This window comes from Letharia lupina (assembly GCF_014066315.1).
Source record: "Letharia lupina isolate WasteWater1 chromosome Unknown contig_11, whole genome shotgun sequence".
NCBI classification, from domain to species: domain Eukaryota; kingdom Fungi; phylum Ascomycota; class Lecanoromycetes; order Lecanorales; family Parmeliaceae; genus Letharia; species Letharia lupina.
In genome coordinates, this window is record NW_023502980.1 from 1,622,982 (window position 1) to 1,645,645 (window position 22,664).

The 22,664-nt window shown below is 51.4% G+C and overlaps 13 protein-coding genes across 13 annotated transcripts; 7 read left to right on the forward strand and 6 right to left on the reverse strand.

Moving 5' to 3' along the window:
- Positions 1 to 1,681: 1,681 nt before the first annotated feature.
- Positions 1,682 to 2,942, reverse strand: HO133_001030 (uncharacterized protein; the record flags this gene model as incomplete). The annotated part of the gene is made up of 4 exons (XM_037291963.1): positions 1,682 to 2,038; positions 2,182 to 2,472; positions 2,629 to 2,814; positions 2,877 to 2,942. 4 exons carry the CDS (start codon positions 2,940 to 2,942, stop codon positions 1,682 to 1,684), a joined length of 900 nt encoding a protein of 299 aa, XP_037152325.1.
- Positions 2,943 to 3,630: 688 nt separating this feature from the next.
- HO133_001031 (uncharacterized protein) lies at positions 3,631 to 3,989 on the forward strand (the record flags this gene model as incomplete). The annotated part of the gene is made up of 2 exons (XM_037291964.1): positions 3,631 to 3,640; positions 3,694 to 3,989. The coding sequence occupies 2 exons, from the start codon at positions 3,631 to 3,633 to the stop codon at positions 3,987 to 3,989; spliced, it is 306 nt and encodes a 101-aa protein (XP_037152326.1).
- Positions 3,990 to 4,057: 68 nt separating this feature from the next.
- On the reverse strand, positions 4,058 to 4,504 carry HO133_001032 (uncharacterized protein; the record flags this gene model as incomplete). Its single annotated transcript, XM_037291965.1, has 1 exon — positions 4,058 to 4,504. The coding sequence occupies one exon, from the start codon at positions 4,502 to 4,504 to the stop codon at positions 4,058 to 4,060; it is 447 nt and encodes a 148-aa protein (XP_037152327.1).
- Positions 4,505 to 5,065: 561 nt separating this feature from the next.
- HO133_001033 (uncharacterized protein) lies at positions 5,066 to 5,861 on the forward strand (the record flags this gene model as incomplete). The annotated part of the gene is made up of 2 exons (XM_037291966.1): positions 5,066 to 5,182; positions 5,235 to 5,861. 2 exons carry the CDS (start codon positions 5,066 to 5,068, stop codon positions 5,859 to 5,861), a joined length of 744 nt encoding a protein of 247 aa, XP_037152328.1.
- Positions 5,862 to 6,501: 640 nt separating this feature from the next.
- HO133_001034 (uncharacterized protein) lies at positions 6,502 to 7,859 on the reverse strand (the record flags this gene model as incomplete). The annotated part of the gene is made up of 3 exons (XM_037291967.1): positions 6,502 to 7,172; positions 7,216 to 7,464; positions 7,787 to 7,859. The coding sequence occupies 3 exons, from the start codon at positions 7,857 to 7,859 to the stop codon at positions 6,502 to 6,504; spliced, it is 993 nt and encodes a 330-aa protein (XP_037152329.1).
- Positions 7,860 to 8,708: 849 nt separating this feature from the next.
- Positions 8,709 to 10,069, forward strand: HO133_001035 (uncharacterized protein; the record flags this gene model as incomplete). Its single annotated transcript, XM_037291968.1, has 4 exons — positions 8,709 to 8,772; positions 9,056 to 9,128; positions 9,177 to 9,331; positions 9,390 to 10,069. 4 exons carry the CDS (start codon positions 8,709 to 8,711, stop codon positions 10,067 to 10,069), a joined length of 972 nt encoding a protein of 323 aa, XP_037152330.1.
- Positions 10,070 to 10,315: 246 nt separating this feature from the next.
- On the forward strand, positions 10,316 to 11,897 carry HO133_001036 (uncharacterized protein; the record flags this gene model as incomplete). The annotated part of the gene is made up of 8 exons (XM_037291969.1): positions 10,316 to 10,455; positions 10,509 to 10,518; positions 10,576 to 10,733; positions 10,789 to 10,835; positions 10,888 to 10,983; positions 11,035 to 11,311; positions 11,359 to 11,749; positions 11,799 to 11,897. 8 exons carry the CDS (start codon positions 10,316 to 10,318, stop codon positions 11,895 to 11,897), a joined length of 1,218 nt encoding a protein of 405 aa, XP_037152331.1.
- A 252-nt stretch (positions 11,898 to 12,149) lies between these two features.
- Positions 12,150 to 13,013, reverse strand: HO133_001037 (uncharacterized protein; the record flags this gene model as incomplete). The annotated part of the gene is made up of 1 exon (XM_037291970.1): positions 12,150 to 13,013. One exon carries the CDS (start codon positions 13,011 to 13,013, stop codon positions 12,150 to 12,152), a length of 864 nt encoding a protein of 287 aa, XP_037152332.1.
- Positions 13,014 to 13,486: 473 nt separating this feature from the next.
- Positions 13,487 to 14,719, reverse strand: HO133_001038 (uncharacterized protein; the record flags this gene model as incomplete). Its single annotated transcript, XM_037291971.1, has 1 exon — positions 13,487 to 14,719. The coding sequence occupies one exon, from the start codon at positions 14,717 to 14,719 to the stop codon at positions 13,487 to 13,489; it is 1,233 nt and encodes a 410-aa protein (XP_037152333.1).
- Positions 14,720 to 14,882: 163 nt separating this feature from the next.
- On the forward strand, positions 14,883 to 17,225 carry HO133_001039 (uncharacterized protein; the record flags this gene model as incomplete). The annotated part of the gene is made up of 1 exon (XM_037291972.1): positions 14,883 to 17,225. One exon carries the CDS (start codon positions 14,883 to 14,885, stop codon positions 17,223 to 17,225), a length of 2,343 nt encoding a protein of 780 aa, XP_037152334.1.
- A 653-nt stretch (positions 17,226 to 17,878) lies between these two features.
- Positions 17,879 to 18,638, forward strand: HO133_001040 (uncharacterized protein; the record flags this gene model as incomplete). The annotated part of the gene is made up of 2 exons (XM_037291973.1): positions 17,879 to 17,988; positions 18,056 to 18,638. 2 exons carry the CDS (start codon positions 17,879 to 17,881, stop codon positions 18,636 to 18,638), a joined length of 693 nt encoding a protein of 230 aa, XP_037152335.1.
- A 730-nt stretch (positions 18,639 to 19,368) lies between these two features.
- Positions 19,369 to 20,194, reverse strand: HO133_001041 (uncharacterized protein; the record flags this gene model as incomplete). Its single annotated transcript, XM_037291974.1, has 2 exons — positions 19,369 to 19,902; positions 19,994 to 20,194. The coding sequence occupies 2 exons, from the start codon at positions 20,192 to 20,194 to the stop codon at positions 19,369 to 19,371; spliced, it is 735 nt and encodes a 244-aa protein (XP_037152336.1).
- Positions 20,195 to 20,441: 247 nt separating this feature from the next.
- On the forward strand, positions 20,442 to 22,361 carry HO133_001042 (uncharacterized protein; the record flags this gene model as incomplete). Its single annotated transcript, XM_037291975.1, has 3 exons — positions 20,442 to 20,537; positions 20,622 to 21,557; positions 21,669 to 22,361. The coding sequence occupies 3 exons, from the start codon at positions 20,442 to 20,444 to the stop codon at positions 22,359 to 22,361; spliced, it is 1,725 nt and encodes a 574-aa protein (XP_037152337.1).
- Positions 22,362 to 22,664: the final 303 nt, after the last annotated feature.

The window sequence follows — 22,664 nt, forward strand, 5'->3', positions numbered from 1 at the left end:
TTGGCAATGTTGCGGTAAAGGTCAATCAGATTTGCTGCGAATGGGGGACAGGAAGCGTAGCCCGGGCTGCAGATCATCACTTGACCGCTGACCCACGGGTCCGTTCGGGCATATGTAACAATACTCAAAAATAGAAGCAACATTAATCGAAGATCATTCCATGCAGGCAAGGCTTGCCGAGAGAACGTTTTGCGGGTTTTAATCGCTATTCTGCACAGGTTTACGCTACATTCCATATTTCGGACCCAACCAAGTAACAAGTCGGGGCATCTGATCGTCCCAAGACTCCCATTCAACAAAATCTTCAGCCTTTGTCATGGGCTTTTCAAGAGATCAGCCTGATGGGCCGTAATCCCTCTTCCGATCCATGAGTTCAGCGTTAGCTTCGATAGACGTCGCAAGCTTTTCATCCCAGCATTTCCGATTTCCAAATTCCGAATTCCTCAACATGTTCGTCTGCGGCTCCGTCTTCACTCCTCGGATCATCTGCCCGCCTGACCGACGGACTTTCAACTCAGATGGCACCCGGGTGTCAGAGGTCGGGTTGGAAGAGTGGGTCGAGTGGGGCAGGACGGAAGGGAAGGTTGGGAAGGGGTTGGGAAGAAGAGGCAGGTTTCCCACTGCATGAAGATAAGTCTGGTGATGTCCTTGCTGATGAGGTGCTTTTGTAGTGTAGTTGGCCAGCCAGATGAGTAACCCAACGCATGGATTTGGGGAGAGGGTTGGTGGTGGTGACTTGTCAATGAAATTGGGGTTGAGTGTAGAGACGGTGACTGGGGAGAAGAGGGGGGAGCGTAGAGGGTCGCCGGTGAAGAAGTTGTTCCGAAGAAAGGGGAGTGAGGATAAGGGAAAACAGTGACCAGAGCAGTCCAGGAGCAGATATCTGCAGAGATATCAGAATTTAAGCCGATGCATTTTAGGCTCTTTTTGACTCGACAAATATGCATTTCAGCAAATAGCGTCGAATGGTGCCAATGCTTTGAGCAAACAATAGACCCGTTACCCTGAGCCGTTCATCCTCTCGTAGGCGGACGTCCCGATGTGTGGTACCAGGGCGGAGGCATCGACAGCAGGTTCGAGCTCAGTCGTTCAGATGGTAGAAAAGAAGGTCCAACTCGTGAAAATTCTCAGCTCGATGTGAACCCGAGATCATTGATGCGAGATACGTGGTCGACGTGATAGAAGAGACTGAGTCCTTGAACGAATTACATAGCCGAAGGATGTGTGATTGGTGATTGAAGGATAACCGGATGTTGTTGATTTTCAGCTTTCGCTCCTAGTGAAATGGTCCACTTGATTGAGCTACCGTTCCGAGCTCAGCCTGCAATTCTGGGGCTTCAGAGGCTTCAAAGAATCCTCGCACATCTCGTGCACGAGATCGTAAGGAAGATGATGGATGTGTTCTTTTAGGCAGAAAATAGATAAGTGATCGCGCCCAGGCGGATCCCTCATCCATCCTGAGACTTTGATTACAGCTTTGGTAGACTGGAGTGTCTTCTTGTCAGCATGGATTATTGGCGGCCACCTAGGTATCTTTAGTCTCCATCATTTGCAACAAATACGGGGCCAGGTAGACTAGCAGCTTGATCGGCCATTTGCTCTCGAGGCGGGTCGTGTTTCCGTATTTGCGAATTTGTTAGGGTCTTGAGGCGATACCCGAAGACACTCCACTTCTTCGCCCTTATGCATCTCCTTCCAGATCTTCCCCCATGACCACTCCAACTTTAAGCCTCCACCCTCCGACCGCATGCCCCAAAGCGCTCAATTTGGCCAATACAGCCATTAGGCTTGGATCCTGGCTTTCTACCCTTACTTTCTCTTTCACAATCACCTCCTCACCACGGTAGTGGAATACTTGATCGAGCTCGTCATGGACAGGCGGTCGAGGACCCAGGCCAAGCCGGGTACGAAGAGAGAGGCCTGTGAGAGATGACTCCGGTGTAGACGGAGGAGCAAGAGTGCGGACATGCAGGAGAAGGGCCGCGTCGGCGATGGAGAGATGAAGAGACAGACTTGGCGGAACCGAGGGTGAGGATGTCTTGGTAGATTTGGAACGTGAGTAATTCGAACAGTGATAAGGAACTGTAGCGGGAATGCCACGAAAACAAATGATGTTCAAGGAGAAAGAAGCAAAAAGATTTCGTCAGACGAACGCAATGCTAGGGAAGCGAGATGGCATACATCCTCAGTCAGAGCATCTTCCCACCACTTCCCCCCTACTACATCTTCACCCCCTTTGAGCGTTTGCTGTGCCTCTTCGATGGTGTCAGCCAGTAAACGTAGCTGGCCAGATATGAAAGCCCCATTATGCGGATCGCCCGTCCATCTGCTAATGTCGATAATGTCCAGGGCTTGGTTCAAAAGGCTGAGCAAGGCAGTCAATTGTGGGAGTGGAACGGGGTATTGCAAGTGGACCGGATAGGATGAAAGAGAGCGTGGAGGGGGCAGAGTAGTGAGCCGAAGGTTAATGTCCTACATCATGCGTAAGCTGAGATGCTAGGATGCCAAAACAAAGGGCAAATCGAAGATAGTTTTCTTGAGACAAAAGCATGCAGGTATGTGTTGCGGTAGGCAAAGCATGAAGAAGAGTCCGACGGTAGTCTAATGGAAAGAAGGAAAGCGACATACTCCTTTGATAATCCGAGTGCCAATCCTAGTCACAAAACCTTTGACACTTTCAGACCGCAGTGACGATAGGGCAAGCGTGGACCCCGGTTCTTTCGGAGCCAGCAAAGCGACGCATTCCTGGAGTCCACTTTTCAGAGATGCTAGACTCTCCTGCAACAGATTCAGAAGCCATTCAAGCTCGCACGCCTACAATGCGTCAACTATTCCACATGTTCAGAAATACTTTGTTGGTCTTGAGGTACTCGTACCAGCGATTTTTCTTCCTCTTTGATTAGTTGCTCATGGGAAATTGGTGGCCAGACTGTAGCAGACATGATGATTTCGAGCTTTCGGGGTTTTCTTCCTCTCGATACTCAGTTTCCCAATGAGGAAGTTATAAGGGAAAATTGTCGGTTGAAAAGCCTGGCTCTGAGGCTCCCTGCAACGACGGCTATCACCGCTTTCCGTGCATACCTAGCCAGCTTTCTATGCGGAAAGAAGCTGGGGAAGCGCTAAAGACAATCGGACTTCTAGCATGAGTATTTTCACTTGAAATGCCTACTTGTATAAGTCGTGACAATTCCAGCAAGAGCAATTGAACATTTGAACATTTGAACACTTGAGGAATGGAACCTCGCCGTCGCCAAATATCGGTGTGAATATGATGTCGGTGACGTAGATTGCGCACAGTGGGTGCAATTGGAATGACCCTGTCTCCGTTCAAAGCAGCGGATAGGCCGGGATATTGGGCAGCAGAACAGGGAAATTGCGCCGGGGGCCTTTAGTCCGCCAACGTGACCCAATTCGAATTTCGCGGTTGGCACTAGCAACTACGTCAGCCACAGCTAGTGATTAACAACACGACTTCAATCCTTGTGCGCTCCCTCTCACCTCCACCTCCATCATCTTTTCATTGCTCTCTCTTGCTCACCGGTACGTTTGCGCCTTAATCAAGTCTCTATTCCTCAGCCTCAACGCTCGCATACTAATAATCAAAAGACGCAGGAGTAAACATTCGCCAAGATGTCACCCAGTGAGCTCCTATTGTTCTAATTACACGAGACGACCAGCACTGATGAATCCTAGGAGCACCTCTCGCTGTGGTTTCCCTCGTCCTCATCGCTGGAGCTCTTCTTCTGATGCTTCTGGTTGTAATCGGTGGTGCTGTTGACAAAAATCCAACCAATCAATTCTACTTCCTCCAGGCCGATACTTCCGCCATCCCAGGCGCTCCGGCTACCTCCAGATGGACTTTCTGGAATACCTGCGGTGACACCAACGGACGCAATGCTTGCCCGCACGTACATCCAGCATATGCATTCGATCCCCAGAAGAACTTTGGCACTACCAAGGGAGTGCCGGCTTCCCTCATCAAGCAGTAGGCTATCTCATCCGTCCATTCATTTGGCACGGTACTAATCATCTGTGCAACAGCTCGGACAAGTACTATCTAGAAACGCGATTCATGTTCGCCTTTGAGTTCATCGCCCTCTTCTTCTCTGCTTGCGCCCTCGTCCTTGGTCTCCTTGCCTTGTTCAGCCGCGTTGGCAGCTTCCTTACCAGCGCTCTCTGCTCGGTCGGCCTCTTCTTTCAAACCATTACGGCCGCGTTGATGACGTAAGCCATCTGGACTACGCTGTATTCCTTTCATAACGAGTACGCTTACAAAACATAGTGCTGCATTCGTGCAAGGCCGCGACGCATTCAGATCTGCCGGCACAACCGCTACTCTTGGGAAATATAATTTCGGCTTCATGTGGGCAGCCGTAGCATGCCTCTTCCTCGCCATGGTCTTCCTTTGCGTGGGCGGCGCGACGTCCAGTTCAGGTGGCAGGAAAAAGTCCGGAGGAGGCCGATTCGGGAGACAGAAGAGCTCAAGGAGCCGAGGTAGCTTCATCGACAAGGAGACGGCAGTGGATGGTACCAATGGTGTTGATGGTGTTGATGGTGACCGTTCATCATTTGTCCGCGCATAAATCAAAAGCGTGGTTACAGATGGTCCAGGAAGAAACAGGGGCCAAAGTCAGTGAAGCGTTAAGGGACGGAAGGTCTGCTGCTGCGATGATATCCATTCCATCGGTATTTCCTAAGTACATGATGCATCGATGGAGCGTTCTATGGCTTTGGAAGCCGGAAAGGTGATAGTAGTGGTAATTTGGACCGCGTGGATTTGCTTTTCTGAGGCACTCAATTACTTATTATCTAATTGTACAAACACCACAACAATCACCTGCTTTCGGAGCTTTGCGAAGGTTCATTTGTATATGTAGTCTTCACAAAGCAAATTGTTAAAAGGGTCGATAGTATGCCTGGGCGACGAAAAGCACATCCATGCGCTAGTGATTGCTAGCGCGTAATGTGCATCACTGGGGGTCACGGGGTCCTTGAAGCATCATTCTTCGAAAGTCGTATGTATAATGTCGCAACCTCAACAGCGAAACGTCAGTAGATCATCGCCATGACAGAAACTCAACAGCCGCCTCTAAACTGGGAGGCTTCGGCGACAGCTACACATCCACAGGTCTCATCATCTTTGCCCTCAGAAGTGGAGGCATGTCTTAAGAACGCCAGATTTGTATGTTTTCGTGACCCGAACAGTCTTTGGAAGACACTAACCACATAAATAGCTACATCTTGCAACATGCGATGCCATGTTTCCCCACATCTCTCTTATGAATTACACATACCTTTCCTCGACGCCCTTCAACTCCAACCCAGTCATCATCATGACCACGAACCCTTCGTCTAAAAAGACTCTCAACCTGATAAACAACCCCCGGGTATCCATACTCGTCCACGACTGGGTCTCCCATCGACCTCCGACTCGAAATCCAGATCCTACTCGCGAAGGCTCTCCGCCACCTCAAGCAACACGCTCGAGTCTCGCCAGCTTGTTGCTGAATATCAATACGAGCGCATTGAGCAGTATCAGCGCTACCATCAACGGCGAAGCGAGGATGGTAGGCGAAGGCAGTGACGAAGAGAAGTGGTGCAAAGAGAAGCATCTCGACAACAACACTTTCGGGGATCAGGCCAGGGAAGAGCAAGGGTTCTTCGGGTCGACGCCACATGCACAGGCTGAAGGTGATGGGGGAGCAAGCTGTTACATTGAAGGAGAGGAAGTCCGGGTCGTCCTCGTCGATGTAAAGGAAGGACGGATAGCAGACTGGAAGGGGGGAGTGAAAGACTGGACTCTTGTTCCTGAGGAGGGGGATGGGAGAGGCAGGCAAGAACTGGTCAATGGCGTTCCCTGATTCATGGGGTTTACAAATGCATAGCTACAGGCGTTGTTCATGCTCAGCGATAGTCTATATCACTCCATTGCCAGAATCGTTGAAACGGAGATCCGAACAGCCGGACGTCACTCCGCAGAAAAAGTCTTGGCGGTCCAAGACGACAGAAATGTGCTCTCGGGGCTGGCCGCTTCTAGGGTGAGCAAGGGTGCGGCACTAGCACTCGACGCGCGTATTTTTCCACTCAAATGGCCGGATATTTTGGAACCGCTAGGGGCTCTCGTCCGGCCAAGTCCACATGTCCTCGGAACTGGCTGTAAACCTGAATATGTATATGAGAGCGGTGCGCCGCCTGCTCTGGCTGTTCTGACCAGAAGATTGCAATCATGGTCTCCCAGCATATTCATGCTCGACCCTCCCTCTATTCTCAACGATCATGGTTCGCAAAGGAGTGTCTGCTAATGATTTCATCTACAGACTCTGCTGTCATGACTTTGAAGTGTTCAACCAAAACTATCACGTCTTGCATTTGGCGTTGTACTGTTTGTTTGTCCCTATCCACATGACCAAAAACCTAAGGCAATCTTTTAATGTGCCCACCTCATAACGGCAGACTCGACTGCTATCTATTCCTGGTTCTCATTCGCCCCTGGCTTCCACTTTAGATATGCCCAGCGATTGGCTTTGGAGCGTATGGCCCTTCCCAATACTTCACCTCATCTGCACTCAGCGTCATGTCCCGCACAGCACACGCTTCATCTAGCCTCTCGATACTGGTACTGTTCAAGTCGACGATGGGGATGCAACCTTTTTCTCTGATCCACACCAGGGCAACTTGATTCATCTTCCAGCCCTTCCTCTCAGCTACCTCCTGAACTCGTTTATTGATGATTTCATCTGCTTCCGTAAGCCCACCGCTCATAGCAACACTCATCTTCGACCTGGCAGACTCGACTCCCCATGGCTTTGCCAGCAAGCCGGAGAACAAATGCCCCCATGGGATCAAACCCACTCCAGTCTCGTTACAGAACTTGTTCATTCCCCTCTCCTCCTCGCTGTAACCAAGATTGTACCGGTTCTGCATGCTCACGAAGTTTGTCCAGCCATTCTTCTCAGCGATAAATTGCATGCGGGCATTTTGGTATGTCCACATGGAGCTTGCGCCGATGTAGTTGACTTTGCCGGCTTGGACGAGGTCGTGAAGCGCTTTCATGGTCTCTTCCGGAGGAACCGAGGCGTCGTACATATGGATCTGGAGAAGGGCGATATAGTCTTTTCCGAGACGCTTGAGCGAGGCATCAACGGCTTTGAGAATCGCGCCGCGTGATAGGCCTACCCGGCCCAAGATATTCAGCCCAAGCACCTATAGGACGACGCCTCATATTGACACAGAGCTGCTCACCGCCTTGGTTGACATAGTCTTTACTCTTTTGCATCCGCGCCTCAAACGGCCAGCTGAAAATGCCCGGTTCGTCTGGGACCGTTCCACAGCAGTTGGCCAAGATGGTAAGCTTGTGCCGGGGTAGCGCAAACTTTTGAATCGCTTTCCCAATGATCTCCTCGTTTATGCCACTCGAATAGACGTTGGCGGTATCCCAAGTTGAGAGGCCTTTTGTTAATTGAACTACAAATCATCAGTATATCTCGACATGTCTTATTTACCTCTGTCTCAGGCCGCTTTCAGTATCTCTAACCCTTCGTCTTCCTCCATCACCCAATTCTGCCAGTCCTTACTGCCAATATCCATAGTACCGAGGATCGGCGAGGAGACTCGAAGCCCAGAGGAGCCTACGCAAATTTCGGAATCAGCATGGCTTTCTCAGGGCAAGAAGCCGAGTCGTAACCCATGTCTGGGGCAGAAGTAGAGCGCTCTGCTCTCAAAAGATGGCTTTCCAAGCCCGAAGCTTGTGAAAATAGGAGGCATGGTTGCTCCGAAATGTACGTACCCAGCTGGACATACTCGACCTTGGTGGCATTCACGATGATTTGCAGCGATGCGGGGACAGGCGGCGCAGGCATTTTGGGGGAGAAAGTTTTCGAATCCAAGGTAAGCATTCACGAAGTATCGATGTTATCTACAGCATCCGCATGCAACGACGCCTTGTATATAGGCAGAGGAATCTACCTGCGGACCAGGATCAACTTAATCAACGGACTTATGAGATAAGCTCTTCGTGAGAACAAGCATCTCTTACCATTGGACACGGGAGTTTGGCGGAGATAGACATCTCGAGAGTATCTCCTGACTGGACTAGACACAGCAAATGTCCCACTGACAAATGCGCAGTGGACCTAACAGCCAGGTCACCTGCTTCCGTCATAGGGAACGATCATGTGCCCATGCGAACATAGGTCGTAGAATTATATCTCAGCGCAGCATCAATTGTCGATACTGTCCATGCCTTTGCCATTTCGAGCTTGGCACCCGAAGCCACTAATCGTTCAGTCGCACCACTCTTCGCGGGTTGCTCCTAAGCAGGACTAGCTCCTAAAGAAAAAGAAAAAGAAAGACGTTAACTTCGTCTTTCAAGCTGCAATTCAATGTCGGTTTCTCGCAGGTTTCTCCCCAGAGGGACTAGGAAGGTTCTTTAGTCTTGCCTATCGGTGCAGGGACGAATATTAGTCAACGGAGTAGTGCCATCTTGTCTATCTAGACTTGGGAGTTGCTTGACGGGCATGCAGCTGAGTACTACAGTCAATCGATTCAACTAGCGCATCAGATCTTACTCTCCTAATGTCAGGCCCTTGGCTATGAAACATCCACTGTCGTCTCGTCGCTCTCTTAAGAGCGAAAACCCGATATGCAGTATCGTCCAATAATTCAATTACCTTTGGAAGCACTGCATCCGCGAAAGTATCAGCAAAGTCATGACTTCGAGCCAGAAAGCCATCACGAAAGTCGTACTCGGCGCGATGTCGTTCGGCCGGAAGAGTATGCAAATCGTTGTAAGAGGATTGAACGACAGTCATGCATAAAGGGGACCATTACCCCAGCGAAGATCCCAAATTTCACGGAGATAACATAAACAGTCAATTCATTCTGGTTGATACGCACAAAAGTAATCAAAAACGAAAAGATGGGGGCTCTTAGGGTTGCCACTTTTCTTGACGATTTGCCTGTGCGGATTTGCAATTTTGAGTTTCTCTCTATGCATGACTTTTGCTACAATCGCTTATCTCTCCTCTGCGTTCGAGGTTGCTAATTCTACTCAAAGATGTGGCACCGCATTGCCGGGTCACTGATCTCGACTCTGGGAACTCAATCTTGGACGTCTTCCAGAAGCATGGGTAAGTCCACGATGGCGCCTCAACATTAGTACCGCTCATTCCAATTAGGCACACCGAGATCGATACCGCACGCCGTTACGGGAACGGCACACCGGAGACCATGCTCGGCGATTTGAAACGTCAGGAGCGAAGTCTAGTTATAAGCACAAAGGATCTTCCAGCGTTCCATTCGAACCCCGAGACTGCCATACCTGAGGGCTGGGGTACGTCCTTGCTTTCTTCCGCCTCCGCAACGATCAAAATGCTATTGCGCACACACAGACTTCGACCAACACTACCATCCCGATATGCTCCGCCTAACTCTCCAGAAGTCACTCGCAGAGCTCAGAATGAACCTGTTGCACGTCTATTGTTTTGGCCTTGACGGCTCTGTCCCTCAAAGCAACATTTTTTGCGGCATCAACGAGGTCCACCAAGAAGGCCTCTCTGCCAAGCTCGGCCTCACCTGTCTTCCCACATGGGAAGTCGCGCAGATCTGCGAGCTGTGCGATCGCGAGGGATGGGTCAAGCCGTCAGTCTATCAAGGCAAATACAACGTCCTCCATCGCACCGTAGAGCCTGAGCTCTTCCCCTGTTTGAGGCACTACGGCATCAAGTTCTACGCGTTCAACCCAATTGCGGGGGGCTTCCTGGCCGGCGGTGAGTCACATGAGAGAAACAAGAATGGGAGCTATGGGAACGAGAAATATTTTGCTGCGATGGAGCTGCCGGATCCCGTCGTTGAGAAGCATGGGTCGACGCTCAGGGAGTGTGCGCTGAGGTGGTTGGCGCATCATAGCCTGCTTGGCGTGGGGAAAGGCGACGCAGTCTGGATGGATGCGAGCAGTGCGGCGCATTTGGAGAGCAATCTTGAGAAGGGCCCGTTGCCGGACGTGGTTGTTGGGGCGTTGGATAGGGGATGGGAGAGGGTTAGGGGGGTGCGCTGGAAATACTGGGGTTGAAAGTTCGGGCGATTTCTGGCAATACCGTTGTTGATTGCACGTGATCTCCAGTTGAGCAAGCAGCTTGAATTTTGTAGGGATCTTCTCGTATCTAAACGGCCGGACGTCACTCCGCAGAAAAAGTCTTGGCGTCGCGTCAACCTCGAAATGAATCCGCGCGCCTAGAGGTTTTGAAGTTGCTTCCTTGTTGCACTAAAAACCTCCAAAGGATTGCGTTGCTATTCAGTGCATGTTCTCTAGCTCAAGATGGTTTACATTCGTCAGAAGAAGTTGGAAAGTCTTCACGACTACAAATACGCCGGAGTTGACCACTCGTTGACATCGAAATACGTGCTCAAGCCCTTCTACAACAATGTGGTTATCAAGTGCTTTCCTATGTCTATGGCGTAAGAATCTTTAGCTGTGTTTCGACGCATGATCATACCGCTGACAGTTTTAGTCCAAATGCTGTGAGTTCATGAGAACAAGTGTCCTTCTAACGTTCACTTATGGCGACGCTTGCTCAGATCACCCTGTCCGGCTTTAGCTTCGTCGTCCTCAATTTTTTGACCTTGCTTTGGTACAATCCAAGTCTCGATCAGGATATGCCCCGCTGGGTGTACGCCTCCTGGTCCATTGGACTGTTCCTTTACCAGACCTTTGACGCAGTGGATGGCATACAAGCGTATGTAGAGACGTTCGGTGAAGGGCTCTACGAGGTACTGATGCTGGGATCTTAGACGGAGAACACATCAAAGTGGACCTCTTGGAGAATTATTTGATCATGGTGTGTTCGACTATGAACTTCAGAGCTTGCTCAGGGCTGATCTCTGGGCCAGGTGTGGATGCATGCAACACAGTTCTAGAAGTACTTCTTTTTGCAGCCGCTATGAACCTAGGTCAGAGCTGGTCCACCATTTTGACCTTATTTGGCTGTAAGCCTCTCTCCCCACATCTGTCCTGCGCTCTTCTCTGATTGTCCTTAGCGACGCTCACGTTCTACATACAAACGTGGGATGAGTATTATACAGAGACCCTTATATTGGGCATCGTGTCTGGACCCGTCGAAGGAATCTTGACACTTTGCGTTGTGTATGCAATTACTGCTGTGAAAGGAGGAGGCAGCTTCTGGCAACAATCCATGCTTGAAACCATAGGCGTTGCGAAACATGGAATCATTCCCGACTACTTTTATGAAATGCCCTGGAATCAATGGTACATGGTATACGGGGGTGTTGTGCTGGTTGCGAACACCGTACAAAGGTAAGTCGTTCGACTCGCATCAGCTATTCTGTGCTGACACTGCATAGCATCTTGCATGTCATGGAAGTACAGCGCGAACGGAAACAGTCCGTCACAAAGCCGCTTTATGGACTTGCTCCCTTCTTCGTCGCTTCAGCCCATGTCGCTGCGTACCTCTACCTCCAGCCGGTTATCCTCAACCACCATCTCATACCCTTCGTCTTCTACGCTGGCTTGCTCAATGCATACTCGGTTGGCCGAATGATCGTGGCACATCTGACCAAGGATCCCGAGTTCCCCATGCACAACGTCCTTACGTTCCCTCTGGGCCTTGCAGTCGTCGACTCGCTAGGCCCGACATTGGGACTCTGGCCAAGTGCCTTGGGATTCGGGACATATCAGATCGCTTTTGTCTTCATGCTGATGGGCCTGAGTTTTGGCGTCTATGGCAGCTTCGTTGTAAGCCCTCCCGTGAAAACTACGGTTTATAACGCTGATTGTTCGTAAGCATGACGTTATCACTACGATTTGTGACTACCTCGATATATGGTGTTTGACCATAAAGCATCCATACAACGAGGAAGAAGAGTCAAAGAAGGGAAAGTAGGAAGAGGCATCCTAGGTAAGGTCGTGCTAGAAAGCATCTCATCTGGGGATTGACTGGGGGTCAGGTTTAGCGTTCCAAATTCTTTGATATGATACCACAGCGTGATTCTGTTTTGCTAGCGATTCTAATATGCAACACAGGAATCTTCTTCGTTAGGTTCTACGAATCTAGCAATCCTCATTTTCTAATACCATCTTCTCAATGCACCATGGACGCCCGTCGCTATGCTTGAAATCCAAAGCCCTTTTCGTCTCAAAAGGGGACATCCATATCCTCGACCCGTTCCTCCTCTTTATCCTCTTTCTTTCCCTCTCCCTCCCCCTCCATACGCTGTTTCACAAACCCCACAACGGCATCTAACCACGGCTTTTGACTGGGAACGAAGTGACCTCCAGGATGCACCACCACCATTCCCTCTCCGCCCTCGCAAACACTCACCAACTGCATTCCCCTGACCTCATCAACCACCACATCCACCTGCCCCAGCACATTCAACACCTTCGTCCTAATCCGCGGCTCATAGAAAGCTTCATACAACTTCCCCGGCGCCCTGAACCCACTGTAGCACACCGCAAACTTGAGCGGAGCCTGCACGAAGCCGTCAACCTCTCCGAGGAAACTCGCCGGATACGGCATCCCCCCTCGAGCCTCCGCCTCCGCAAACGCCTCCTTCCGCGTCCGACCTTCCAGCAAACTCGCAACCATGGCGGCGGCCGCCGCCCCCTGACTGAACCCCACGACCCCGTCGAACGGCCCCTCCTCCCGTATACAATCCGCCACGCTCTGCAACCCCCGCTCGATCCCCTCGTACACCACCCCCGTCTCCGCCTCCTTCCCCTGCCCGTCTTTCATCACGTGATCCTTCCGTCTCCACCACCCGTACGCCTCCGGCGCCTCGGCGACGGGCACGGCGGGGTCGTGGCCCGGTATGTCGGCCCCGGCCAGCCGGTGCGGCGCGGGGACGTAGCGGAGGTGCAGGTTCGGAAAGGGGCGGGCGAGGGATTTGGCCAGCGCGCGGGTCTTGGCGTGGAAGAGGGGCGGGGATTGCGTGAAGCCGTGGAGCATGAGGATGCGGAGGGGTGGGGGGGCGGGGTTGGGGGTCGGCGGGGGGGCCATGGTGGGGAGGGTCCGACGGGGTGCGGGAAGCCGGGCGGTGAGGCGATGTCGGGGGTTGGGTTTGAGGAGGCTGCCTCTCATGTGGTCATTTTTTTTTCTCTCTTTCTTTCTTTCTGTGCCGAGGGTTGAGACACGGTCAGAGCTTATCTCCGGCCCCCCTCCGGTGTTCGCCAAGAAATCCAGGGTTCATCCCGCTGGGTGGACGGCGGAACTCTGCTTATGTCTGATGTCCAAATATTATCTCAACTGGACGAGCTCCCGTGAAAGGGGTAGAGTGAGACGCCTTTACTGCGATGAAGGGAAGTGTTTACTCTCTGAACCTTTCACAGGCAGGCATAATGACTGGATCTTTTCTTTTCTCTCCATTTCGTGAGCAAGTTACATAGAGTACGCCGCCTCCCAGACACCATCAGTGTCATTCTATGCTTTCTCAACCAAAACGCCTGGCCCAGTGCTATGACTAACCTTCTCCGTTAGATGATCGTACTCCTCTCCAGCTTATCATTCATTTCGCCGTCCGCCAGAGCTGTTTGATTCTTGCTTGCCCGCTTCTTGATGACGTTTTCAATGAACGCTTCACCAGCTTTGTATGAACTGCGAACCAAGGGTCCACTAGCGCAGTACAAGAAGCCCATGTCCAGGGCACGCTGGCGCCAAGTCTCAAAGACTGCCGGAGTAACGTATGTGTGTACGGGCATATGTCGTTTTGTAGGCCGCATATACTGCCCGAAAGTCACAACGTCAACGTCGACTTTCCTCAGTTCTTTTAGTGTCTCCCAGAGCTGCTCCTCCGTTTCTCCCAGTCCAAGCATGATACTTGTCTTCGTGATAAGTCCTTCCTTGGCCACTTTGGCGTGCTTCAAGACGCTCAAGCTCTGCCTAAACTTCGCTCTCCGGTCCCTGACCATCGGTGTCAAATCCTCCACCGTCTCAACATTATGCGCATAGACATCCAATCCGCTCCTGGCGACTTTAGCCACCATCTCTAAATCCCCAGCATAGTCACCTGTCAAAGCTTCCACCAGCATCGCAGGAGCTTTGCTTTTGATCTTCATAATGGTCTCCGCGAAGTGACGAGCACCTCCGTCCGCCAGATCATCCCGGTCAACAGATGTAAGCACCACATACCCCAGCCCCCACCGCCGTAATGCCTCGGCTGTATGCTCCGGCTCATGGGGATCCAAAGGCGGAGGCGCCTTACTTGTCTTCACACTGCAGAATCTACACCCCCTCGTGCACGTATCGCCCATAAGCATGATTGTAGCCGTAGCGGCACTCTTGTCAGACCCACCCCAGCAGTCGCTAATATTTGGGCATCTCGCTTCCTCACAAACAGTATGTAGATTCAATCCACGTAGATCTCGTTTAATAGACTTGTAATTTTCGTTGTTAGGTATGGGCGTTTGAAGCCAGGATGGGAGGCGAGTGATTTCTTTCTGCTTGCCGGCGGGGCCAACGAAGGCTGTTCGAATCTCTGGTGCATCATTCTCGGGCGGAGGAGATGTGAAGTCTGAGAGCGAAGGTCCGGTGTTGAGGCGGTCGCGAAAGATGGTAGGAGAGCGACGAGTCGTTGAAGTTGGAGGGGCGATGGGCTCAGTGGGTTCGGAGACTGCGGTGGCAAAGGTGCGGGTGGAGGATACCGAGGGACGTATAGGATGTATAGATGTAGCGTATAGGCAGCAAAATCGTGTTGCTTTGGAAGCCATATCGTATGATTTGGCCTAGGAAGATGGGCTCAAGAATGATGGATATTTAGTATCTAATCGAAAGGTCGGCGCTAGCCGAGTACGGTCATTCTAAAGATCGAGGATTCACACTTGAAAATCTACTCGTGAGGAGGCCCGAAGCACATTCGCCTTGAAGCGTAGCATGCAGGTATCTCTTACCAGACAGCGATTCTGTCACTACTGCTCCTCCCAGCTGCTGTTCCTTTTCGCAAATGGATTCTCATCAACTGCCAGACTTCCCAAGTATGGAGCAAAGCCGTGGAGTCAATACAGACTTCAGACACGATCCTTTAACGCCGCGCGAAGACTTCGGGCCTCAGTCGAACATGTTGAGGCTCACGAGAATGAGCTCCCGAAAACTCCTGCGCAGATGGAATCGATAGTACGCCAGGCACGCGAGACATTCGGAGAGACTTTGCCAAAAGATTTTCTTTCATCGGAAGAATACACGGTCTACGAGAGGCTTTACGGTCCGCCATCCGCAACTACGCTACCTGAAGATTTCGATCTGCTTCGAGGCGCGGAGGAAGAAGAGGGCGACTCCCCTGAAAACGTGCTCATGAGAGAAAACGCTGAGGGCAGACTGGAAGAGGTCATCTACGAGGAAGTCCCATCTGACGAAGATGAATTGATGGACGATGACGCAGAGCCGATGCCCTCGGAAACAGAAGCAGAGTTTCAGGCGCGGATGGCAGTATTCCGAGACATAGCTGCGGCGAACGCTTCACAAGCAAAAACAACCGAAAAGAGCTCGCAAAAATTGGAACCAGTAGAACCCTCAGACGATCTCTTGTCGTCGGAGCAATTGGCAATCGAGGACGAAGATACCGAAGACTTTGAACAAGAAGATGAGGCATACGAGAGCGGCGATTCTGTAAGGACACATCCGTTGACAGTCGCTGGACGGTTCAGCACGTCACCAGCTACGATACAGATACCCAAGGATACCGTCATCGACCCTATCACAGCTCTACTTGCAGACGCCTCTAACAAGCAACTGTCCGAAGTCGCCCAGAAGACTTTTGGTGGGCCTAGATTACCAAATTCTACAGCCACGATATTTAGGGCACATCTCAAGCAGCAACCGATTGCGTTGGAGGCATCTCAGTCTAACATGGGCGAGATGGAAGGTAATGCCTATATCGCTGCAATAATGCCTGGGGCATATGCTACTGTAACGAGCACATTGGTAGAGATCCGCAAGCGCTTAGGATCTGAGTGGATACGCAAGCTCATACAGAACAAAGGCGGTCCTCGTGTTTTAGACGCTGGGGCGGGAGGTGCTGGCATTCTTGCATGGCGGGATATTATGCGTGCAGAGTGGGAACTCATGCAACCCGACGGAGTTCCACCCAATAAGCCTCCGCCGTATGGCAAGTCTACTGTCGTTACTGGGTCGTCTGCATTACGAAACAGGGCAAGCCACTTGCTGGACGATACGACGTTCATTCCCCGTCTTCCAGACTATGATCCGTCACGAGACCATCCGTCCCTTGAAAACAAGAACCCTCAACCCAGGAAACAGTACGACATCATCTTGGCGCCTCATACTCTATGGACACTGAAAGAAGACTACATACGAAAGAACCAAATTCAGAACTTTTGGTCTCTACTGGATCCGAAAGGTGGTGTCCTCGTTCTGATTGAGAAAGGGGTCCCAAGGGGTTTCGAGCTCATTGCAGGCGCAAGGGAAACGCTATTGAAGTATCACGTAGCATCACCAGGAGACGAAGAAGTGGAAGCGCCCGTTGAAGCTGCTTCTCCGAATCGTTTCGGGCACAAGGAAAAGGGCATGATCATCGCTCCGTGTACGAACCATGGGAAATGCCCAATGTATATCACAGCTGGACGGAGCCAAGGTAGAAAAGACTACTGTCATTTCTCGCAACGCTACATTCGCCCACACTATTTGCAACGTATCCTCGGCTCGCGAGAAAAGAATCACGAGGACATCTTATTTAGCTACGTGGCTCTTCAGCGCGGCATTGACCAGCGGGAGGAGGACAATATTATGCAAGGCCAGGGAGCCGTAGAGGCTGCTTTTGCAGGGTTTGAGGATGCGGAAGGGATTGAAAGCACGAAAAGCTCGCAAGAGGCCATTGATCCTAAAGTCGCAAGTGTCAGCACCCTCAGCTTACCTCGGGCGATTCTTTCGCCAATAAAGAGACGCGGTCACGTCATCCTCGATCTTTGCACTCCTGCAGGTAGGATAGAGCGGTGGACTGTTCCGAAGTCTTACAGCAAACAGGCCTATCGGGATGCACGTAAGTCCAAGTGGGGAGACCTATGGGCTCTCGGCGCCAAGACCAGGGTCCAGCGAAATATCCGCGTCGGTCTGAATAAGGCGAAGACCCAGCGAAAGGATGTACTCGATGCCGCTGAAGAGACAGACGACATACAGGACTTCCAAACGCCTGGACCCGCTTTAGGAAGAAAATCGAAAAAGAAAAAGCTGGCGCGAAAGATTTCCGAAGACGACTACTAGAATAACCCAGTGATTGCAATAACCTACCGCCGAGCTACCTATCTTCACGCGGTACCTGTTGTTTACGGAGTCAAGGATGGGAATGCTGCCTCAAACTGAGCCAAGCATTCCCACGGAAGAGCGGTGCCTAACCGCGTGCTTTATCCCTGGGCATGAGTAGACCGCCGACCTTGAGCCTTCGGAACTGTAGGTCTAGTGATTGGCAGTGTTGCACCCGATGAAACATGCCTTCAGCCTATGAAAACAATGTATATTATATGTACAGTACCATATTTCGCCTCATCCTCATTCTTTGCTCTCTGTTGGCCTTAAAGCCCACAATGCTATCAAATGGTTGGGTCACAACCTCCAAGCTTTTCTGTTGGTGACCGGCTCCGACGTCTTTGCAACTCAGAGTCATACGATCAGCGAGGTACAATCTCCAAGACAACCTGCCTTTATAATTACCTTTTACCCTCCTCGTTCTTGTCCCAGTGCGACTCAGAGTACAAGCCTTCTGTTCTGCTCCAGTTGCAGCAGTATCGGAAGAAACTTGCCATCCAATACTGCCAGCGTCCCAGCCATATTACACTTCTGGCTTTTGCTTTTCGTGACCGCATCTTTCTGAAAGAGCACCACCGTACTCCGAACAACAAGGGCAGAGAATAGTCATCATGTTCAACAACGCGGCAACATATGACCGCTGGGGAAACCTAACGTCACCAGAACAACCCGCCCAAAATGTCCGTCCTCCTACCGCCGCATGGTTAGGACAAGGTAGCACGTACGGGAATGCCTATGATTTCCTCTGCATGGGATACAACATGAATAAAACTGCTAATTCCTTCCAGTGGCCTGCCTCCTGTTCCTCCTCCACCTCCTTATGGGCCTTCGAGGTCCGACCATCCACCTCCGCCCTCGTTCCCTATCGAACTGCCACCACCATCCCCACCATCAAGGCCCACCGGTGGCGCCTTTGGATTCTCAACCAGCTTTCGCTTCGGGCTTCCGGGCAGCGGAGCCCCAACTACGCCGCCAGTTCTTTCCTCCAGGTCCCCTACAGGTGGAGCCCCTCCAGCCTGTCACGTACCCAACCCAACATCAACAGCAGCACCACAAAGCCGCTCTACTCACCCTTCCGACCCCGAGAAACGCTATGCCTCTCCCACATTCACACGTCCCATCTGCAACACATGCCATGTCAACTGCGTCAATGTCCGCGAGAGCAATACGAACTTCTGCGAGCGATGCTTCCAGGATGCCCTGAGACGTAGGGGTAAGAAGGAATCGCCGAAGGCAAGTAGGCCTAAGTGCAGGGTCTGCCACGTTAATTGTATCAATGTGAGAGATGGGGAGATGAGCTATTGTGAGAGGTGCTGGCAGGAAGCGATGAGGAAGAGGGGCATCAGGGAGGACGGGAGTGTGTCGGCTTAAGGGAGGAAGGGCGAGATGCGATGGACGGGGTTGAACTGGGCGGATGGTTGTAGCGAGCTGTGTTTGTTCGTGTGTTTGTCAATTCTACTTACAATCGATGAGTTCGGCTAGTTCTGCGGGTTTGGGAAGCGTGGAGTCTAAGTATATATCTATCTGCGAGATACCTAAACATCCAAATCTATGATTTCAACTGACCACTCCCTTCTCCTTCCCTGCTGAAACAGCCCCCCCCACCCACCTCAGGTATTGATTGTGACCATCTACGAGTCCGAGCTGCGCTTCACTGCCAGCCGAAATGGTCTCCTCCAAGCCTGCAGACCATCAACGTCAAGCTCAGTGCCCATGATAGCTGCTAAAGTAGGCACTTCTTGAGTTTGCAAAATCATGGATGTCTGGGCTCAGTTCCTGTGATTTTGCCTATATTTCATATGTAACGAGCTCTCGATGTCGTTGGTGTCAAGGTTTGAGCCGCTCTGCATCTGTCGAGGTAGATAGGTTGTGGGTCGGCAAAATGGAGTGTTTATTGGGTCAATCCCTTTGATATCTAGATAAGCTTTTGTTTCTTGAGCCAAAGGTTAGTCATTTTGACCAGGATCTGCTAAGGGATTTTGCCAATGGCAATTCGTAAATCGGGCAAATGGGGCGGTTCATCAAGTACCGGAGCAAAGGGGCAAGTGAGTAAGTTGGGCTTCGTTGAACATCTCAAAGAACAAATCGCTCTTTTTCCGGGTCATATTCCCCGGAGCAGCTTCTTCACAAGCCTGCCCTGCTCTTCCACTCCCAACCCCTCCCTATCCGTCTCCTGCAACGCCCTGCCTACAAGCAACGTCTCTTTCACCCCGCCACTCTTTACCCACACCTTCCCATTCCTCCCGACCGCAACCTCAAACGCCACCTTCTCCGCTATCTCCTCCAACACCACGAGACCCCCTTCTTCCTGCTGCCTCGCCAGCAACAACCGCCGCGCCATCCCCAAGCTGACATCGAACACCATCCCGCCTTTCAGCTCGCCCATACCTTCGGACTTGCCGGTCGAGGGGTTGCAGCATGCTAACTCCGGGTCGGTGTGTTTCGAGGCCGAGAGGACGCGCGCGTAGATCAAGCTGCCGGAATTGAGCTGGGGCCGGGTCTTCTTGGTGGCGCCTTCGAAGGCCAATTGCGGGAGCTGAGCGAGGGTCGTGTGGGGCGTGATGGCGCAGTGGTACCAGTCGGTCGAGGAGTGGTGGACGATTGCTAGGACTAGGTCATTGGGTTGGGGTATGTACTGGTAGTAAAGGCGCGATATTTAGCATGCCGAATGATGAGTCGCACAGGGGAAGTGAGGAGGTTCCGTGAAGGGCAGGAGAAAGCAGTACCCTACCGCTGTTATTTTCGACCCATATTGCGTTCTTCTTTTGGTCGATGCATAGCGAGCCAGCGAGGACGGAGGTTATGGTTGACGGAGGGGTATGGCGGAGGCCAGGGCCCAGTTTGAGTGCGAGAGATGGGTTTGAGGGAATCGGGAGGATGTCTGAAGGGATGACTTCGCCGGGGAGTACGAGTGTTTGTGCGGCCATTGGCCGTAGAATCTATTGTTCAGAAAAGTACTTTAACATCTTGCTTGGAGTGTAAGAGTGGAGACAGCCTGGAGTGAATGTTTCTGATGCCAAGGCCCGTTTTTGATAGTCGGATCTAACCGGGGCTAAAAAAGTTTGGGCATGGGCTCGAAAAAGTTCACTCTCGACCGTTGTAAGGCTCTGTTTAGTTCTGAGTGCAACATGATATGAGACGATCTCAGCACGAGTCCTTTGATAGTACTGCATAATGAGTTCCCAGGAAGAGGGCGAAACTTCGCCCGAAATAACCGCAATTGGAATATCGTTCGGCAATTCGAACAGTTCTATTGCCTACACATCTGGAGTATGATCCTGATCCTAGTTGGCTTTATTGCGCCAATCATGGAAGGAAGCATTGAAAGTTGTGCTGATCAAGTCTCCTATATAGGAAGGCAAGGCAGAAGTCATTGCGAACGAAGAAGGTGACCGCCAAATACCTTCAGTGCTGTCGTATATCGAGGGAGAAGAATATCATGGCACACAAGCCAAGTCGCAATTAGTGAGAAACAGCAAGAATACAGTTGCATACTTCAGAGATTACCTGGGGAAAGACTTCGACTCGATAGATCCCACACCATGCCACGCTTCCGCCCACCCCCAAAAGCACGAATCTACAGTAGCATTTTCGATACAAGACAAAGAGTCGGAAGCCCAGAATATCGTCACGGTTTCCGAGATCACAACTCGTCATCTTCGTCGATTAGCATCCTCTGCTTCTGACTTCCTGGGCAAGAAAGTCAATGCGGCAGTGATTACGGTCCCCACAAATGTCACAGAGGAGCAACGAGAAGCTTTGAGCAAAGCGGCGAAAGCAGCTGGAGTGGATGTATTACAGATGATCTCAGAACCAACGGCAGCTGTACTAGCATACGATGCACGGCCGGAAGCCAAATTGAAGGACAAGATCATTGTGGTCGCGGATTTGGGAGGGACGAGATCGGACATCGCCGTCATTGCTTCGAGAGGCGGTATTTACAGCATACTGTCCACATCCCATGACTACGAAACAGCGGGTGTGCAGCTTGACCAGGTCCTGGTTGATCATTTCGCCAAGGAGTTCACCAAGAAGAACAAGACGGACCCTCGGCAAAACGACAGGAGTCTGGCTAAGCTAAAGCTCGAAGCTGAAGCAACGAAGAAGGCTCTGAGTTTGGGCGGTAATGCCAGCTGCAGTGTGGAATCTCTTGCGGATGGAATCGATTTCAGCTCTACGATCAATAGAACACGCTACGAGCTTTTGGCTGGCAAGGTCTTTGGGGCTTTTACTCGCCTGATTGAGGAAGCCGTGCGGAAAGCAGACCTTGATATCCTAGATGTAGATGAGGTAGGACATGCGGCTCGCTTCTTTTCACTCTTACGTACCAGAGGTCTCTCCGATGACTTGGCGTGCACTGTTGAAGTCTGCTTTGAACCTTGCGACTGACATCCCTCTCAGGTCATCCTCTCGGGAGGAACATCGCATACACCCAAGATCTCGCAAAACCTTCAACGACTTTTCCCACCCACCACTCGCATTCTTTCTCCCTCCACCCTCCCTACAGCCATTGACCCTTCATCCCTGTCAGCTCGTGGCGCAGCCATTCAAGCATCTCTAGTGCAAGAGTTTGAAAAAGACGATATCGAACAATCAACTCACCCTATGGTGACCGTGACCCCACATCTACGCAACGCTATTGGCGTTATGGTGGTCAGTGAAGATGTGAAGAAAGGTCTGTTCACTACTTTAGTAGAAAAGGAGACGGCGGTTCCCTGCCGGAGAAGGGGTGTTTTTGCCGTTCCTAGAGAGGGCGGCGATGTCATGGTTAAGGTTTGTGAGGGGCTGAGAGATATCAAGGTGTCGAGAAAGGAGAAGCCGAAGGCAAATGGCAAGCCCGCGTCCGATGACTCGGACCTTGATAGCGACGAGGATGAAGATGAGGAAGAGGAGATGCGAGAGAAAGTGTGGAATGTTGGTAGTGTGCTTGCTGAAGCTGCAGTCAAGGAGGTGAAGAAGGGTGGGAAAGTGGAGGTTACGATTAGAGTGGAAGCAGACTTGGGGGTGCATATTGAGGCGAGAGAGGCCGGTGGAAAAGGAGGCATAAGGGGGACTTTGGGCACGGCAAGAGTGGTGGAAAATGGAAGTGCGTAAGGTGAAAAGAGATAGGTTTACGATGGATGTAAGAAGTTTGGAAGACAAGAGGCTTGCAATAGACGGGTAAAAGGGTTTGCTTGATAATTGAGCAAGGAGATTCACGTTTCGTATTCCAGTATGGAATGGATGACACGAGTTTTTGACAGGCAAACAATGAACATTGATTCCAAGGGTTTCATGAGCTAGAAACCCTTACCGCCATGCTCGAAAGAATGGGTTCCTTGCGTTTCTGATGGTCAACATGAGGTGTCATTGGCACATGATGCAAGCGCGGAGAGACTCCTACCGTCCCGGTGTGTT